Source organism: Physeter macrocephalus, chromosome 14 (assembly GCF_002837175.3).
Source record: "Physeter macrocephalus isolate SW-GA chromosome 14, ASM283717v5, whole genome shotgun sequence".
Classification (NCBI taxonomy): Eukaryota; Metazoa; Chordata; class Mammalia; order Artiodactyla; family Physeteridae; genus Physeter; species Physeter macrocephalus.
The window spans coordinates 102,459,797-102,478,605 of NC_041227.1; the positions used below are offsets into that span (position 1 = coordinate 102,459,797).

An 18,809-nucleotide genomic window follows, 5' to 3' on the forward strand; every position below is an offset into this window, starting at 1 on the left:
ATTGCTAGTTTCCTAACTGGTCTCTTTACCTCTCTACTTGCCCTCATAAAACCGTCAATGATACTTACTTTTTAAAAAAAATCATTTTCTCCCCCACTTAAAACAGCTGCTCATTGCATTTAAAATATTTCTCCAAACCTTTGCCATTCACTTCCTCGCTCACCACACTTCAGGAATGTTGACCTGCCTTTCGTTTCCAAGAAAAAGGCCAAGTTTTTTCCTCCCTTAGGGCTTTTGCATGAGCTGTTCTTCTACCTGTAACATCCTTGTATTTCTGTATTTTGTATGGCTAGCTCTTTCTCCATGAATAGGAGTCCCCTTGTTATTTTTTGCATTCTAGTACCACACTATATTTTTTTTTCACATAGCATTTGGCGCTACTTGTAATTACATATTTTATTTCCTTCTTTGTTTATTTTCACTCTCTCTCACTAAATTGTAAGCTTCATCAGGACAAGGACAATTCCTGTCTTAATCATGTGTCCCCAGAATGTAGCACAACCCCTGGTACACAGTAAATGTTGAATGAATGGTTAAAGAGTACACTTTCCAGTGCAATGGCTTATTTTCAGGAGGGGAGGTAAACTATATAGCATATTATCATTGATTAGTCACAGACTAGTCACTTGCAATATCAGAAGGTGTAGTGCTGTGCTTATGTCAAAGAGAATGACAGATCTTCCATTTATGTAACTTGGCATAAATTTCTTAAGCAATGCTCTTCCAGGTTAAAAAAAAGAATAACAAAGTCTGAATACCTGACAGGTGTTCGTGGGCTGCCAATAAATCTTCGAGGTGACCGGATTTTTGGTTCAAAGGAAAACTTTTCTTTCACGCTTTCAAGTACAGATGGAGCCACATATGTAAAACCCTGAAAGACAGTAACAGTGGACTACAGAATAGGATTTTGTCATGTCCATCAGAAAATGTGGTGGTTCAATCTCTGACATACCAAGACAATGATGTACACCTAAAATCACCAATGTGGATACTATCCAGTCTCCTCAATCTCATTTCACACCCATTACCTTCTTTCCAGTCATTTCTTGAGGCCCAGACCTCCAGAGAGCAGAATTCTATTGAGCCCCATATGCCAGCAAACAAAATTTCACTCTACTGAAAGGAGTAGAACAAAACAGGAAAATGTAGGCTCTACATTAAGATGTTAAATACAAAGATAAATATGCAAAGAAAATTCTAGTGTTTCTAGCCACATGCATATAAGCAACTAAGATTATCACCCCCAAACAGTTTCTCATTATTAGGCCAAAGGAAGAATAGAATTCTCTAACTTGGCACATGTGATCTTTCTGATTTTATACCAATGAACAGACAGATTCAGATTTTCCTGATGAACAAGGGTTAGCATTGTGAAAACAATTTTAACAGACAGTCATGCAATTTTGTTGGCTTTAGTTCTTTCTTGGACCTTGCTATTAGGCTACCAGCTATCATTTATCTTGCTGTTCATGTTCATCCCTTTAACAGTTAATCCTATACCTATCTTCCCTTCTATTTATTATTCTTGTCACTTATGACTAGGCATTTGAGTTATAATAAAAAGACTCAATAAGGCTCTGGGTGAAGTCCTAAAGAGCAAGGTGCAATTCTATAGAGCATATGCTTTGTTGTGACAGCTACATGTGGACTACGAAGGCCATTTCCCCGCATGTTCTTCTGGGCTAAAGCTGTAACTACCAAGAGGACCAGACTGTGCCTTAATCATCTTTGAATTGCCTTGAATTCTAATAGGAATTGAAATATTAATTGAACTGAAGTTACTACAGCCACAATCTCCAGATAAGTGGGCTGTTACTATTTTAAATTAATTTTAAAACAGATACACTTTGTGTACAGAATTCTGGCTACAACCTAACAAATGAATTGTTCTTATATTCATTAGTTAGCCAATTTAAGTAATTAAGAAAAGCTCAACACGGATTTCCCTGGTGGTCCAGTGGTAAAGAATCTGCCTTCCAATGCAGGGGATGAGGGTTCAACCCCTGGTCAGGGAACTAAGATCCCACATGCTGTTGGGCAACTAAGCCCACGTACCATAACTACTGACCTTGTGCGCCTCAACTAGAGAGCCTGCGTGCCACAAACTACAGAGCCCTTGCACTCTGGAACCCACGCACCACAACTGCAGAGCCCACATGCCCTGGAACCCGTGCACCACGACTAGAGAAGACAAAACCTGCAAGCCACAGCTAGAGAAAAGCCTGCATGACACAACAAAGAGCCTGCGTGCCACAATGAAAGATGCTGCATGCCTCAACAAAGATACTGCGTGCCACAACGAAGACCCAACACAGGCATATATAAATAAATAAATAAATAAAAAGATCAGCAGTACTTTAACTGGAATGAAAGCTTAGATACATAACTTTTGCCACCACAACTTTGGATTTCTTTGTAGTAAGGTGTTTCTAGACTTTTATTTTATGGGGGAAAACAATTGTCAAACTAGCTAAAACTCTATAATGCCCAGTTGAAGAAAAGGTCTGTATGTTAAATCAAAGGTATAAATTCCACATCATGAGAGAAAAAAAGAAAGCAATGACACAATTAAAATGAATCATGCCTACTTCCCTAACTGATAAGAGATTGTACTAAGGGGGATACAGTAACTTTGCATCGTACTGACATAAATTTAACAACATGCATTCATCTTTCCCTCTTATGTAATTAAAATGCTATAAAATTATATTTTGCATGTATATTTTTATATCACCATATAATCATACATTTATAGAATTATTACCGTTCAATGTTGTTTACTCAAAAGCATACTGTACTATGGTGACTTAAGTGTTATTTTGCCCATACACAATTTTTGTATTCCATGCTAACTTTAGAACTGACCCTCCACCCCCAAAGATACAACACTACTGTGGTGTGTTATACTGAGAGCATTATTTTTTTAAAAAAGTTTGAATGGGCTTCCCTGGTGGCGCAGTGGTTGAGAGTCTGCCTGCCGATGCAGGGGACGCGGGTTCGTGCGCCGGTCCGGGAAGATCCCACATGCCGCGGAGCGGCTGGGCCTGTGAGCCATGGCCGCTGAGCCTGCGCGTCCGGAGCCTGTGCTCCGCAGCAGGAGAGGCCACAGCAGTGGGAGGCCCGTGTACCGCAAAAAAAATTTTTACAAACAAACAAAAAAAAACAAACAAAAAACTTCCAAATGATTACTTTCCCCATATTCTATTCTCCCTAGGGATAATCCAAAAAGAAATGACAAAGGATAATGACAAATGACAAAGGAAACAAATGATATAAAATCGGGTAGATACTCACATGACATGTAATTATAGTAATAAAATAAGCACTAGGCAAATAATATGCAATGATGGTCACCAGATATAAACCTATCATTTCTGTTAATCAAAATCTAAACTTTTGTCTTTCTATCTGAGGAGACAAGGTATAAATCAATACAGATACCTCCTCCTTAGGATTAATTTGCTTACAATCACATATGAACCAATATATTTTGATGTCAAATATTCACAATCAACAGGTTAAAAATCCCCTACAGACAAAAATCTTTAGCTGTTTCAGGAATAAAATAGTTACTATGAGCTCTTCTTCTCCTACTGCTATGACTGTGTGGATTTCAGTTAAGATGCTGAGCCAAACATTTTAAGTCAGTGGGTTACTCAAAAAAAGGAATCATATACTCTGACTCTAATTGCTAAAATGGAATGCTGGATTATGAGAATGAATTTTCTAACTTATCAACAAGTTATAAGGGGATAACTTTAAAAAAAAAAAGCACCTCAGGTTATCTACATGAACTATAAAGCAAGCAAACTGAAATTTTCTTATTAAAAAGGGTGTTTCTTGCTGAAAAGGGCCCATCCTCATACTTAAATTTCCCATGGCTACATTAGAAATTCTTTCACTTACCAGAAAGACCTGGTTGGCACTTTCACTGAGAGTTGAGTCATCTGGGCTGTCAACAGGTGTCTGACGTGTAAACTTTGAATCAAACTGACTCACATCCTCTTCAGATTGCTTTATAAAAAACAAAATGATTAGAAAATGGTGAACAGACTACATTATACATATCAATCAAATGCATTACATACATTAGAGAAGGCTCTAGATAGACCTCTTTTCTCAGGGTTTGACTGTAATAAAGTAGCAAAATAGCCTTAACAGGCACAGATTGAAAAATAAATACAGGTGGAAAGTATCAAAGGTCAAACTACATCTTTAGAACACAGTTATCATTCCTATTAAAAATCTGAATATCTTCCCTTCTCACAAAGCTTCAGTGTGGCTAGCCCACTGGCGAAATCCTTTTTAGAGACAATTTGCGCAGTTGGCAAATTTGTAATAAACTTGAAGCAGAGTTTAAACACAAAGCACATAATATGCTCTAGTTGAAGTTTCTTCCCATACCTTATTTCATTCCTTTAAATTTCTCAAGGAGCAAGAGTAATATTCTACTCTGCATGAGTATATTTTCTTGTGGAGGAATATTATCACCCAGATCTAACCACCAGATCTGTTTCTTTAATTTCTTCTCTCTGGAACAACATCAGACCATGTGGTTGTGTCAAAAGAACCCAGCAACCGGGACTTCCCTGGCAGTCCAGTTAAGACTCCGTGCTTCCACTTCCTGTGCAGGGGGCACAGGTTCCATCCCCAGTCGGGAAACTAAGATCCTGCATGCTGCATGGCCCAAAAAAAAGAACTCAAGAACCTACACAAAGGAGCACCCAGTGTCTAAAGATGGGAAAAACTGAACATCAATAAAAATAACCGCAATGAATTGAAACACAAATATGTTAAACAGCATGAGTTCATAATTATATTAAAAAAAATTCACACAATTCATTGGCCAATTTTGGAAGATGTTAGGGAACTAATTCATTATTTTGCAAACTGGGAAAGAAACATTTATCCTGCCTTTCCTGTATAAACTGCACCTCAGGTAACCAAACAACTGATACAAGAGTATCTTTTTACAGAACAATTCCACCTAATAAATAAAGAATGAATAACAGTATTAGAGTAAGACAATTTTGCAAACCCCTAATGAAATCTTGGAACTAGGCTATAGATTCTCAACCTTAGCTCTATTGACATTTTGGGCCTGATGATTCTTGTTGTACGATGTTGTCCTGTGCATTATAGGATGTTTAGCAGCATTTCTGGCCTCTATCCCCTAAGTACCAGTAGCACTCCTCCCTAAGTTGTGACAACTTGTCTCTGACATTGCCAAATCAACCCTGGCTGAGAACCACTGATATAGGCAATAATCAATGACCACTAACGTTTTTTTTTTTTAAATGTGAGTACACATTATATCTTCTGATCAAAATATATAGTACCAAAAGTTTAATCTGAATCAGATCTAAACTAAACCTAAACTACCAGTTTCCAGAAATACAAGGAACAGATGAACATGGCTGAGGACAACATGGGGTTAAAATCAGCAAAAATCAAAATGTGAGGAACCCTACAGGACAAATGGTCCAGTTTCTTCAATAAGTCCTCAAAGGGGGAATTGAGAGAGGATATCTATAGACAGAGAGACCTAAGAGACATAGTAACCAAACTATATAGGTCTTGACTGAATCCTTATTGAAAGAAACCAACAGGAAAAAAAAAGAAACAATTGGGGAAACTGTCAGCTTTTTAGTTGTGATGATAGCATGGTGGTTATGTTTATGTTTAAACAAGATGACTTAATAATTTTTGAAGCTGGATAGTTGGTATATGAGGGTTAATTATCCTTACAGTTATGTATGTTGAACTTTTAAAGCAAGTCACCTTGTGCTCCAGGACCAAATAATCATCATCATTATCCTATTCCTTCTCCTCCACCATCATCTCAAGAAATAGAAAAAGAAACTATCTTTTCTCAAATTTTGAGATGGGAAAAAGACAAGAACTAATATGCTAACTCATTTACTCATAAGCATATTGTTATGGTTTGAACTATGTCCCTCCAACAGTCATATAATGAAGTTCTAACCCCCAGTACCTCAGAATGTGACCTTATTTGGAATGAAAGCCATTACAGATGTAATTAGTTAAGATAAGGTCATAATGGAGTAGGGAGGGTTCCTAACCCAATATGACTGGTGTCCTTACAAAAAAGGGAAAATATGGACACAGATCTACACACAAGGAGAATGCCACATGAACATGAAGGCAGAGATAGGATGATGTGCCTACAAGCCAAGGAATGCCAAAGATTGCCAGCAAACCACCAAAAGCTAGGGGAGAGGCATGAAACAGTCTCTCAACAGCCTTCAGAAGTAACCAACCCTGCCAACACCTTGATCCCGAACTTCTAGCCTCTAGAACTGTGACATAATAAATTTCTGTTTAAGCCACCTAGTTTGTGATACTGTGTTATAGAAAAGCAAATTCAAAATAGGGTTGGGTTAAGCAAAACAAAACAAAGCAAAAAAACACAAAAGTCCTAAGTACTTGAGATATTTAATCATCTTAGGCAACCAACTTTAAACTAGTTAATATAGCCATCAATTGCTGCTGGCAGTAGTTCCTGAAAAGACTGCACAGAGGGACTTCCCTGGTGGCGCAGTGGGTAGGACTCTGCACTCCCAATGCAGGGGACCTGGGTTCGATCCCTGGTCAGGGAACTAGATCCCACATGCATGCCACAACTAAGAGTTTGCATGCCACAACTAAGGAGATGCCTGCCGCAACTAAGGAGCCCGCCTCCTGCAACTAAGACCCGGTGCAACCAAATAAATTAATTAATTTAAAAAAAAACTGTACAGAATAAAGATTCTGAAGAGAGGATAGACCAAAGTTTTCGAACTATTAATAAATATAAATGTTTCTGCATGGTCTGATATTTTCTTATTGTAAAAAAGTGCCAGTTCCCTCAGATTATATGCTTTCAAGAATACATACCAACAGAGGTTTAAAGGGGGGCTCTACCTTCCGAGCCAGCAGTTCTTCCCAGTTAATATGTCTGAAGAATGGATGAGCCTGGGGAAGAACAAAACAAAAGAGCAGGAAGAAAGGTTAAGGGGAACAGACTTCACTGGACTGACTAATCAGCCTATTTGAAGTTACCAATCGCAAAATAAGCTACACTTATAAGCAACTACATATAACCTTCACAAATACATAAAATAGCATTATCTTCCCCACAAACCACCAAACATGCCAATCCCTACTTGAACTTCTCCAGCGTCCCCAGGACCAGCTCCAAGACGAGAAGCAGCATTTCTTTTCAGCAGCTTTAGGGAGGAAAAGAAACACACTGATGAACCTTACCTAGTCGAACTGATTATTTTTCTTTATAGAATTTGCATGTCTATTTTGCCTTGCAAATGTATGATTTATTAATTACTTCTAAATATTGTTTGGGAATAAAAAGAAAATCTTTAAACAAACAAATCTGTCCTTTGCCTGCAAAAACTGTAGGCTTTTTTGTCAACACCTGTGTATGATTCTGTAGTCAAAATGTATATTCAGTTCTATCTATTTAAATCCTAGTAGTTGAAGCTTATGCTTTGAGTGCCTATTTTAGAACCCTACCTTTTTAAGCAGATCTCTGGCTTCTTGTGTGAGGTAGGGAGGCAAATTGAGTTTACATTTGAGGATTTTGTCAATTGTTTTCTTTCTATTCTCCCCAGTGAACGGGGGCTAAGAGTAGAAGAGAGTGAGAAAAATTAGCATAGAAAAAAAGCAAATTTTAAATAACAGAATTATCCATTTCCTGAATTAGTCAGTTACACATAGAGATCAGAAGTGTATGTTGTGATATGGGATGACTGCTATAAAGACCTGTGGTTTTTGAGCAACGGCACAGAAAAAATAGCAAGGTCCTGGAAGGAACTGGGTTGCCACCATTAACTTGGTGTGATAATGCGTGAGCCATTTGCTTTTATGCTTCACTTCCTCCATTTATAAAATAAGGGCAGTATCTGTTTTACCTCTGTTTCACAGGACCACAGGCCATGACATAGATCATCTAAATGAAAATATTTATAAAAGTACAGAGGCCCATAATACTACTAATAAAGCATCAGTAGTGTTAGATTTTTTAAAAATAACTTCATTGGTAACATTTTCAAAAAGCACAGGAAAGATCTCTTGCTGTAATGACTTAATAACTACTCAGCACAGACCATAATACATGCAGCTTTTAACTGTGCACCTACTGCTCCAGTCAGCATGTCATACATTAATGCTCCCAGACTCCACCAATCCACAGCACGATTGTGGCCACTTCTCATCAAGATTTCAGGGGCCCTACAAGGAGAAAAATAATATGCCTAAAACATTCACTATTTGCCTATCATCTGAATTACAATTTTTAAAACAATCTACAGAACCAAGTGTTGCTACAGAAAATTTAGCACACTATTATTTAAACCAGGTAAAAGTTAGCTATTATCCCCAAACCAGTAATATTTCTTTGAACATGCAGCTCACATGTATTCTATTGTTCCACAAAATGTGTGCGTGACTGTTCCATCATGAATAGATTCTTTGCATAGTCCAAAATCTGTTAGTTTCACATGACCTACAATGAAAGATTATAGATGGTTATTCTGAGAATTCTATGTGCAATATTTGAATGTATCATACAAGACAATAACCTATCCTTCCATTTTACTTTTTCTGCCTTAAATTTATTTTTTGAGACGTCAAGAACTAGCAAGGTTCCATCCATAAATGGGATGCTAAGTAACCCTTTAAGGGTAGGGCAAAATTATCTTTGCCGGGACTTCCCTGGTGGCCAGTGGTTAAGAATCCGCCTGCCAATGCAGGAGACATGGGTTCAAGCCCTGGTCCGGGAAGATCCCACATGCCACGGAGCAACTAAGCCCGTGCACCACAACTACTGAGCCTGCGCTCTAGAGCCCACGAGCCACAACTACTGAGCCCGCATGTCACAACTACTGAAGCCCATGTGCCTAGAGCCCATGCTCCGCAACAATAGAAGCCACCGCAATGAGAAGCCCGCGCACCGCAACGAAGAGTAGCCCCCGCTTGCCGCAACTAGAGAAAGCCCGGGCGCAGCAACAAACACCCAAAGCAGCCAAAATAAAAAAAATTATCTTTGCCAATGATATAACCTATCTAGTAAAGGTAAAACAAAGATGAGAAAAAGGTGAAAAACAGCTTGTCTAAGGCTCTAGCTTTACCTATACCAAGAATCCTTTACCATCCTGAGCAGGTAAGTCCTGGGAAAACTTGATGAAGTCTGGATTACGTACAGAGACCATAAAAAAGATCTTCCGCATGTTAAACAAAGGTGTGACACTGTACTTCAAACATATAGCTTTTATCACCATGAACTGTGACCTGACAGTTCTTAAAACGGTCTTAGTCACTATAACAAGTTAGCTTACTCTGCCAATGCAGTTTGGAAAAAGAAATGAAATTGCTGTGTGGTGTGGAACCATCATCTTTGATCCAGAAAGTGAAAAACTCATCACCTTACACAAAGAACATTTCAGTTCAAGTTTAGCTTTAATGAACTGTCATTAGCTATCCAGTGGTTCAGCAACCCCAGGGACCCTACTGTTCCAAGTTCATTTCGAGAAAAGAAAAGGCAATGGACTATTAACTCAAATGTAGGTGTGTATTTTACTCTGACACAGAAGAAGAAATATGACCTTTATTTTCACAGAGCCACCTGATACACTCAGGTTATGGATCAAAGAAGTTAGTCACTTCCCTACTCCATCCCTTGCCTTAGAATTCACAATCAGAATCTAAATTTGTGGCAGTGGGGCAGAACTGGGAGAGAGACAGAGAGATACATAGATACCCGTGATGTATGTGGTTAAGTACATTTCTCCAAAAAAAAAGGAAAAGAAAGCAAGAAACCCCCCACTATCTGAAACATTTATTCTGGCATCAGTTGTCCATAAACCACTTTCTGTACAAGAATTTAACACCATTAACTACCTCTTGCATCATTCGATAGACATCTAAGGATCAGCAGCTGCCACTAGCCCCCAGATACCCGAGTTGGTTGGTTGCTCCTTTGGGATGTGACTGAATTGCCAAGTCTAGCCAGCCCAGATTACTCTCACATAAGTTGAACTGTCTGTATCAGCATAAAGTAATGATCAAGGCTCACTTTGCTGTAGCTATAGCTGCACAGAATATTAGTCTGTCTGATTTTTATGTCTGTTGTTGTTGCAGACAGCAAGAATAAACTGATGCCTACTAAACATTTTACCCCCAAAGTCATATCAAATATTTTGGTTCAATTCTAATCCTTTCCTTTTTTATAGCATTAATAAAATTTATCATAAAAAATACTGCTTCTAATACTTATGTATTTCATCAGTAAAGAAAACTCAATTTATAAAGTTAAGATTCACTCTCCAATTTAAGGAACCAACCAAAATTAGTATTTGGACTGGCTTCCTGCTCACCACACTTTATGTAAGGATTTCAAAAGAATGACAAGCTATAAAGAGTAAGGATTAAACTAGAAAAGATAGTTGTGGCCAGTTATCCTCAATTCTCTTTAATCTCATCAACCATAAGTACAAGTATCATGATGCTCTAAGTTCTGAGGGAGGAATGTATAATAACTGACGCATAAATATGGGGCTTTGAAAATGACCATGACCTGTGTGGGAAGATTTTAAGATGATTATTTACTATAGAATTGTTTACAGTATATCTCCACCTTGGTGATTAAGCATGATATTCTCCGGCTTCAGGTCTCTGTAGATGATCCCCTTTTGATGTAAATGCCCCAAAGCCATGGAGATTTCTGCCAAGTAAAAGCTGGAAACAAAAGTGATTTAATAAAATTAAAAAGAGTAATCTACTCAAAGCAGTTTATGTATGGAGCAAAATTCCTTGAAAGAAATAGACATGCACCAAAGACCAAATTAGTGGGAGTGGGGGTGGGTATGGGGAAAAGAGATGGCATAGGATGCTGCCAAAAGGCATGGAGACATTTACGTTCCACTCATTTAGTGAAACTATAAAATGTTTTATTTCATCATTAGAACATATTGCTAAAATTGCAAAGAAGTCCAGAATATGCCAAACTGTCACTGGTCGTGTTTTGTTCTGTCTATGTAGGAACTAGGCCAATAGTCATTCAGATCAAAGCAAATTTCTCCCATCCACCCCCAATTTTTAAATCCCATAGGAAATAGGAACTTTGTTATTCTCAGAGATCAAGTCTTAGTTTCAAAAATACCTTATAACCTGACGCTTAGAAGCCCACGCATCCCTTACTTAATACAGCTGCATATCTATATACAGCTCATGCCCACAGTTATCTGCCCTCCCTCTTGCCAGCCAGCCCACAACTATAAACTGTGTGACACTCAAATTTATCTACCTCAAAAGAATAAAGGGCTGAGTCAACCCTGTCTGGATTCGAAAAGCACAAGGCACTGCAATACTGGCTGCATAACAATGTTGCAATCCTGCAGATTACTCCAGGATGGAGAGGGTGTGTCCTAGAGGACTGAGGCAGTTTCACAACCAGCAGGACCACAAACACAGCCTCCAACATGGCTCAGAGAGCCTCCTCCAAAAAAGGGCACTTCATCCCTAAGGCTCTTAAATGCAGCTTCTGTGTTAGAAAAGGCCTGAAATTAAACAATGGAATGCAGTTTGGTAATTAAGGTAGAAAAAACATTTAAGTGTTTTCTATTCATTTAATGTGTAGGATAAACTGATTTATTGTTACCCAATACTGTCATCTCACAAAAGGGTGTGTATATTTTTAATTTGAAGCAGATGCCATCTTAAGAAATATGAGGGTAGATCCCATCCTGGCCATTGAATCAATCCACAGATGATATGTGCAGGCTTATCACCTCCCTAAGACTGCACCTTGGGAACTGGAAAGTCTACAAAAAAAGAGATGATTTCTGATACTTTCCATTGCTCCACACATAAAGTTTCACTGGAAAACCACACTCACCCAGAGCCAAGGCAGGCAGTTTACCAATTCAAGGAAAGAAAGCCCCAGTGAGAATGGTTCTGTTAGGAACTGGTGTGAAGAACGTTCCACCCAAAGCCTGGGGGCAAAGGAATGATGTGACCTCCAATGGCTGCCAAGTCCCAAAGCTGCTTCTCCCTCTTAGAGTCCTGAGTGACCAACTGGCTCCAGAACAATTTATTGAATCATCTGGCTGCCCACAGTGGGAACAGGACTTTGCTTTTAATTATATGAATTATTACCTGAATCCATACAACCACAAAAATTTCACTTACCAGGCTGTGTCTTCCATAAATATTCCTTCTCTTTCTAACTGCATAAATAATTCTCCTCCTGTGAAGAAAAGAAAAAGACATTAGGAACAAAACAATCTTTTTTTCCAACAATCCATTTCTAATGAGAGGGTTTGTGCTTTCCTTTTAGCCATAATTAAAAGACATCAACCCTTTAAAAATAAAAAACAGATCCTAAAAATTACAGGTTTAAAACTAAGTCCTCAGGATTCCATTTTTAGCAGTGTTCTTATTCTTATGTGAAATATACAAGTTTTGGAATTCTAGGTTTTACATCTATAAACTTCAAAATATTTACAGATTCCAGACCTGCGGTTAAAAAAAAAAATCTTGATTAAAGCTTCTCTAACATTTTACCGGCATATAGAAAAATGTTAGTATGTAATTAAACCATCCTTGCAAATTAGTGAATGCCCATATTCCACATTTTTAGAACTCTTAAACTGCATGAATTTGGCAATGTCCTTGTAAATAGTATGGCACTATTTGAATATCAAAATAAACAATGATAATAAAGTGTGATATCCTACTGAAAAATCTTAGAATCCATGAGTCCACAATGATGTAAATCAGTGAATAGATAAATGGAAAACTCTTCGTTACAGCAGAATGCCAAATAATAAATGAAGAAGCCATGATGGAATAAGAAAAATCACTTGGCAATCATCATAGTCAATTGTTTCAGGCAAGAATCAATGGATGCTAAAACCGTATGTGAAAGCTTGGTGAGAGATGAGATATTTAAATAATTTCAAAGTATCTCCTCAAGATACTTACTAATTACAAAAGGAAAATTTCACCAGAAAAAAAAAAACTGGCAGACATCACCTTATACATATGATCAAAGTTAACATCAACAGTAATGGAACAAAGATACAAACATCATGTACCTCTTGCTCTGATACACAGAGAAGGATACAATGTCACTTCGATGGTCCTCCCAAAAATGCATAACCTGAATCTAATCCTGAGGAAACACCACATAAGCCCAAATTGATGCATTCTACAAAGTAACTAAACTGTACTTTTCAAAAATGTCAAGGTCATGAAAGACAAAGAAAGACTGAGGAACTGTTCCAGATTAAAGGAAACTGAGAGAGATTATTGTATTAATGTTAATTTCCTATTTTGATAATTCTAGTACAGTTATGTAAGATACTGTCATTAATGTTAGAAAAATATACATTGAAGTATTTAGGGGTAAAGGGAAATCATGTCTGTGACACTCTCTTAAATAGTTCAGGAAAAAAATTATGAATATATATACACATATCTGTGTGTATATATACATCTATATACACACATACATATACAGAGAGGGAGAGAAAGTGATGAAACAAAACAATGTGGTAAAATGATAACACTTCGGGAATCTAGGTGAAGAGTACTTGGGAATTCTTTGTCCTGTTCTTACAACTTTTTTGTGGAAATCTGAAACTATGTTAAAATAAAGGTACAAGAAAAAAACAAGTCACAAAAAAGTGACTAAATTCTGCAACTTTCTGTTCCATGTTACAGGCTCTTGTGAAATCTGTTTTTCAGAAAACTCAAGTGTGTTTGCAGAAAATAGATAACCTGTGATCTTGAAATGCTATGGAGTACCACAAATTCCTAGGAGGGGGTAAGCCCTGGAAAAGGTGGGTGATTTCCAATGTAAACTGCAAAATCTATCAATAAGACTACATTAAACAAAAAACTCTTCTGTTTAAAGATGCAATACCAAGAATACTCATTACCTTAAACAACACTCTAAGTTTTCCATGTCAGTTTAGAAAAAAATAAATCAGTGGTTTATTTGAATTATATTATCTTACCCAAGTGTAGTCAATTTGATGGCTATCAATTAGCTATTTGCTATTTTAATTGATTACAATGGGATTAAGATAAAATATTACAGATGGGGAAAAAGACTTAACCTTTAAAGTTTCCTTCACATTTGTCCGCAAAAAGAAACATTTCGTCACATCTGAATTCCTTATGTCAATGTATTTGTCAATTTTAAGAACTATTTGGTCACATTGGGAAAAAGCGTTTTTCTATTGGAAAATAATGTTTTGACCAAGTTTCTGGAGCTAATGCAAATAATTACACCAAGCTGTGTACTGACCGCTGAGATACTCAAGGATGAGGTAGAGTTTTCCACCAGTCTGAAAGGCATAAATTAAATCCACAATGAAGGGATGCTTTACTTCCTCCAGAATATTCCGTTCTGCTTTTGTATGAGCTGTATCTTTAGCATTTCTCACTATCATTGCCTAAAGGAAAAGAGATGATCTATAAGAACAAAGTAGTAGACATTTTTATCCTATAGTAACTGGAAAATCTATTTTGTGCTTTTCTTGCCAACATTAAACTATTAATCATAGTTCCCACTGGAGACTGAGATAGGGGTAATGGAAGACATTCACTTCTTATACACATCTGCACTGTTTGGACTTTTTGTAGTAAACATGTAAATGAAAACCTAAATAATCTGTTTTAATGTAAACAGATCAACTTTATTCATATAGTCACTAACTGTTGAATGTCTACTATTTTATAGGCTCTTAACAAGAAAGCAGAACCAACAGAAGGAGTCTCTAGCCCACAGGAGCCCAAAGTCCCAGGGAAGAGAGATAAGTCAATGGAGCTAAGCACAAGGTGCCATGGGAACTACATCTGACCTGGCAAGAAGTCTTCCTGGAGGTGGAGATACCTAAGCTGTATCATAAAAAGTTATTACGATGAAATGTAGAGGGTTTAAAAAAAAAAAAAAAAAAAGCATTCCCAGTGCAAAAGAGGCTTGACAGGACGGGACATGTCTTAAGGATCTAAAAGTAGTTCAGTATGGTTAGAAGTGGTTAGGACATGTATTAGGCTGGACATATAGGAAATGGAAGGCCTGGGCATCTAGGCAAAGGCATTTGAATCTTATTTTAGAGGCAGAGGAGAAATGCTGAGGTAAGATAAATGAATAGCCTTTGGCTTTAAGAAAGACCGTTCTAGTTGCAGTGTGAAGTATTAGGGAAGAAATGACACCAGTCAGAAGGCTAGTAAACTAAGCAAGAAGTAAAACCTGTAACTAAGAAAACGAAGGTGGGGGAAAAAAGGGTAAAAGTGCATCATTAGCACTCGCTGACTAATGAGATATGAGAAGAAATGATGATACCATGGTTTCTGTGTAAGTAATGGTGTCATTCAATAACAGGGAATGGAAACAAAGAAAAAAGTTTTGGGAAATGATATATTGCTTTGGACATGCTAAGTCTTAAATTCTAAGTTCTTGTACACCTCTAGTAACATGAAAAAGCATATATACGTGGCCATTAGTTGCAATATTATTTGTAAAAGTGAAACATTAGAAACAACCTAAATGCCCATGCATAGGATACTGCATGAAAACCCTGTGTAAAAAAGCTATGAAAAGAATGAGGAACATCTCTGAAAGCAAGGTGCAAAAGAGCATATATGGCACAGCAGTAACACAGTATGCTACCTTTTGTGTAACAATGGAAATAAGAATATATATAATAGGTACATGCTTATATCTGCAATAATGAGCACACCTAAATTAAGCCAAAAGCTAATGATACAGGTAATTCCCTGGCTGTCCAGAGGTCAGGACTCGGCGCTCTCACTGCCAAGGGCCCAGGTCCGATCCCTGGTTGGGGAACTAAGATCCCACATGCCATGTGGCATGGCCAAAAAAATAACATAACATAACATAACATAAAACATCCCAACAAGAAACCTATTTAAAAAAAAAAAAAAAAAAAGCTAATGACAGTGGAAAGGCAGGAAAGGGAATGGGACCTCTGAGCAAAACCTGAAGGGTTTTATTATTCATTTCTTTTCTTACCTAAATCAAATATCATTATTGTGATTATTAAATTCTGAACCATGTTAATGTTTTATACATTTCAAAAATAAAATTAAATCTGGATGGGGGAGGGAAATAAAATTGAATACAACAGAAATACATAAATTTAATTGACTATTACTTTGATAATTTTACCACAAAAGGAAAAAAAAGATATTTAAGTAACTTTACACTGAACATTCTTAGTGACATATATGTAAGCATAACAAAAATTACAAAAAAAATCTTAAACCACACTTAGTAGGTTTGTAGCTACTCATAGTATTGGTATTATAATTCTCAAACTATTATGCATACATTGTACAACTAAGCAAATGAGTAAATGTACTGATGTTGTTACCAGGCTTTGCTCACTGTGGAAAAACAGAGATGAAAATGTATGCCGAGGAAAGAAGAACCCTACAGAACTGGACTGAAATTAGGAATATCAATATGAAGCCATGATTTAAAACAAAAACAAAACTTCCTAGCTCTGTGTACTGAAAGAGCCAGAAACAATGAGACTTCAGTAGCAAAAAGTGTAGCTTGGCACCCACATCTTGGTTTCTCTACCAAAAAAAACAGGGTTCCATGGAGAATCAGATGGTTCTAGGCCAGGGTCAGGGAAAGTGCAAGGTAAACCTGGAGCACGCTATTATACAGAAAGTAAGGAACTACTCAAAAACTAACAGGGATACGTTAAAAGGACACAGAGCCATCTTAATAGAGCTGTCTCTAGCAAAACCTGGGAAAATTTGCGGACCAAAATTTGAATAATGAAAGAAATGGATAACACACTGTAAAAATGTCCATACTATTTCAAAAAATTAAATTTTAAAAAGCAAGTATGAAAAGCTCTTCTTTACAGAAGAATGACAATATAGAAAAAAATGATAAAAATAGAAAAGTCTCCATTTTATAATCACCAGAGTATTATTTGATTTGGTTAATGGATAATAAAACCATTGGGTATAGAAGATTATTAGGACAGAATATTAACACAATCTCTAACTTTCATTCCATAGAACTTTTTTAATTACAGAGGGAAAAAGGTATCGGTAGAATGGGAAGTTTGGTGGACACCACCTTAACAAAGTGATCAAACTCAGTCTCACCAAATAATGAGACAGACCAACATTATGTGCTTCCTGAGCCCACGCACTGAGGACACAACGCTCCTGTAAAATATTCCTGCAGAAAGCATTTAACCTAAATTTAAAATTTAAGTGTTTTCATGAGGAAACAATGAACCATATCCAAATTAGGGATACTCTGCAAAACAACTGACCCAGTCTTCAAAAAATGTCAATGTCATGAATGACACAAAAGTAAAGGAAACTAAAGTAAAAGAAACTAAAGACACAGTACTCTACAGTAAAGGAAACTAAAGATACAGGGCTACTCAATGCAATGTGTGATCCTTGATTAAATTCTGGATGTTAAAAACAAAACAAAATAGCTATAAAGGAGATTATTGACACAACTGGGGAAGTCTGAGTATGGACGATGTATTAGAACACAATATAGTATATCAATGTTAAATTTCCCAAATGTGACAATTACATTGTAGTTATGTATGTAATGCCCTTATTCTTAAGAGATACGTACTAAAGAATTTAAGGGTGAAGTGCCATGTCTACAAATAACTTTCAAATTGTATACCAAAAAAATTAAAACTTTGAATATACACACACATACATACTGAGAGAGGAGAATCTGAGGGAGGGGCAGACAAAGAAAATATGGCAAACTTAACAATTGGTTATCACTGTACTATTCTTGTAACTCTTTGGAAAGTTTGAAAAATTTCAAAGATGCATTATTTTTTAACTGTTCAGGAGGTTAAAATTTTTGAAATAAATAATTTTGAGAAAGTCTGAGAAGAGGCCAAGAAGAGAGGATGAAGAAATAGTAAAGAAGAATCATAGAAGTCAAGGGAGCGGAGTTTCAAAATGCTGTGCTCAATAGCTTCAATGTAACAGAGAGGTAAATTAAGGATGAGTTAAGTAAAGACCACTGGATTCAGCAATTAGGAGATCACTGGTGATGTAGGAGACAGGCATTTCATCAAAATAGTAGAGTTGTGAAGTCAAAATATAGTGAGTGAAAAAATAAATAAAACATGACTTCTCAAGAAATTCAGCTATGAAAGGAAGAGACTGGAAGCTACAACAGACCTCGAGTGAAGAAAGGATTTGTTTTCTAAATATGGCAAAGACATGAATATATTTATATAAAGACAGAAGTTAGGATAGAGGATGGAAAAAAGAGGCAGAAGTGACAAAGACCCTGAACAGGCAGAAAGTGATGGGATCCAAAACATAAAGAGAGGGTTTAGCCTTGGAAAGGAGGAGGAACACATCTCCCACTAAGCCTGGAGAGAGAGAAGTAAAGACAGGTGAAAATGGGACAAGGATTAGAACAGGAAGATGAAGGGAATCATATCTGACAGCCTCAAATAGAAAGAGAGGCAGTCTGCTAAAAAAGAATAGTGGGACTGATAGTAAAGGCTCTAATAGTTGTAGAGGATGGAAGGAGTTGTCTAGGGACATTTGGTGAGTTCTAAGCGTCCACATGAGTTCGGGACTATGAACTTGTCCCAGTAGCCATTTAAAAGTTTGTGTGGGGGCTTCCCTGGTGGCGCAGTGGTTGAGAGTCCGCCTGCCGATGTAGGGGACGTGGGTTCGTGCCCCGGTCCGGGAGGATCCCACGTGCCGCGGAGCGGCTGGGCCCGTGAGCCATGGCCGCT

The 18,809-nt window shown here is 37.3% G+C and overlaps 2 protein-coding genes across 7 annotated transcripts in view; one reads left to right on the plus strand and one right to left on the minus strand.

The window, feature by feature from the left end:
* The window catches only part of RNFT1 (ring finger protein, transmembrane 1), a 34,144-nt gene extending 17,960 nt beyond the window's left edge, over positions 1 to 16,184 (plus strand). Inside the window, exons 9-10 of one of the 3 annotated variants that reach the window (XR_003683271.2) lie at positions 13,741 to 13,859; positions 14,765 to 16,184. Coding sequence is in view for 2 of the 3 variants with exons in the window: in XM_028500075.2 (XP_028355876.1) it covers positions 4,548 to 4,751 (204 nt within the window). In the remaining variant the exon portion in view is untranslated. Of the gene's footprint in view, positions 1 to 4,547; positions 4,804 to 13,740; positions 13,860 to 14,764 lie in introns of those variants that run through there. The other 2 variants (XM_028500075.2, XM_028500073.2) reach the window with 2 other exon arrangements.
* The window catches only part of RPS6KB1 (ribosomal protein S6 kinase B1), a 38,528-nt gene that overhangs the window by 3,961 nt on the left and 15,758 nt on the right, over positions 1 to 18,809 (minus strand). For all 4 annotated transcript variants that reach the window (XM_007118336.4, XM_007118334.4, XM_007118333.4 and 1 more), the window contains exons 5-14: positions 14,330 to 14,477; positions 12,205 to 12,262; positions 10,652 to 10,752; positions 8,431 to 8,521; positions 8,157 to 8,247; positions 7,531 to 7,638; positions 7,167 to 7,229; positions 6,898 to 6,975; positions 3,907 to 4,014; positions 759 to 871 (exon numbers count right to left, since the gene is read on the minus strand). In XM_007118336.4, coding sequence (XP_007118398.1) covers positions 759 to 871; positions 3,907 to 4,014; positions 6,898 to 6,975; positions 7,167 to 7,229; positions 7,531 to 7,638; positions 8,157 to 8,247; positions 8,431 to 8,521; positions 10,652 to 10,752; positions 12,205 to 12,262; positions 14,330 to 14,477 — 959 coding nt within the window. The remainder of the gene's footprint in view (positions 1 to 758; positions 872 to 3,906; positions 4,015 to 6,897; positions 6,976 to 7,166; positions 7,230 to 7,530; positions 7,639 to 8,156; positions 8,248 to 8,430; positions 8,522 to 10,651; positions 10,753 to 12,204; positions 12,263 to 14,329; positions 14,478 to 18,809) is intronic.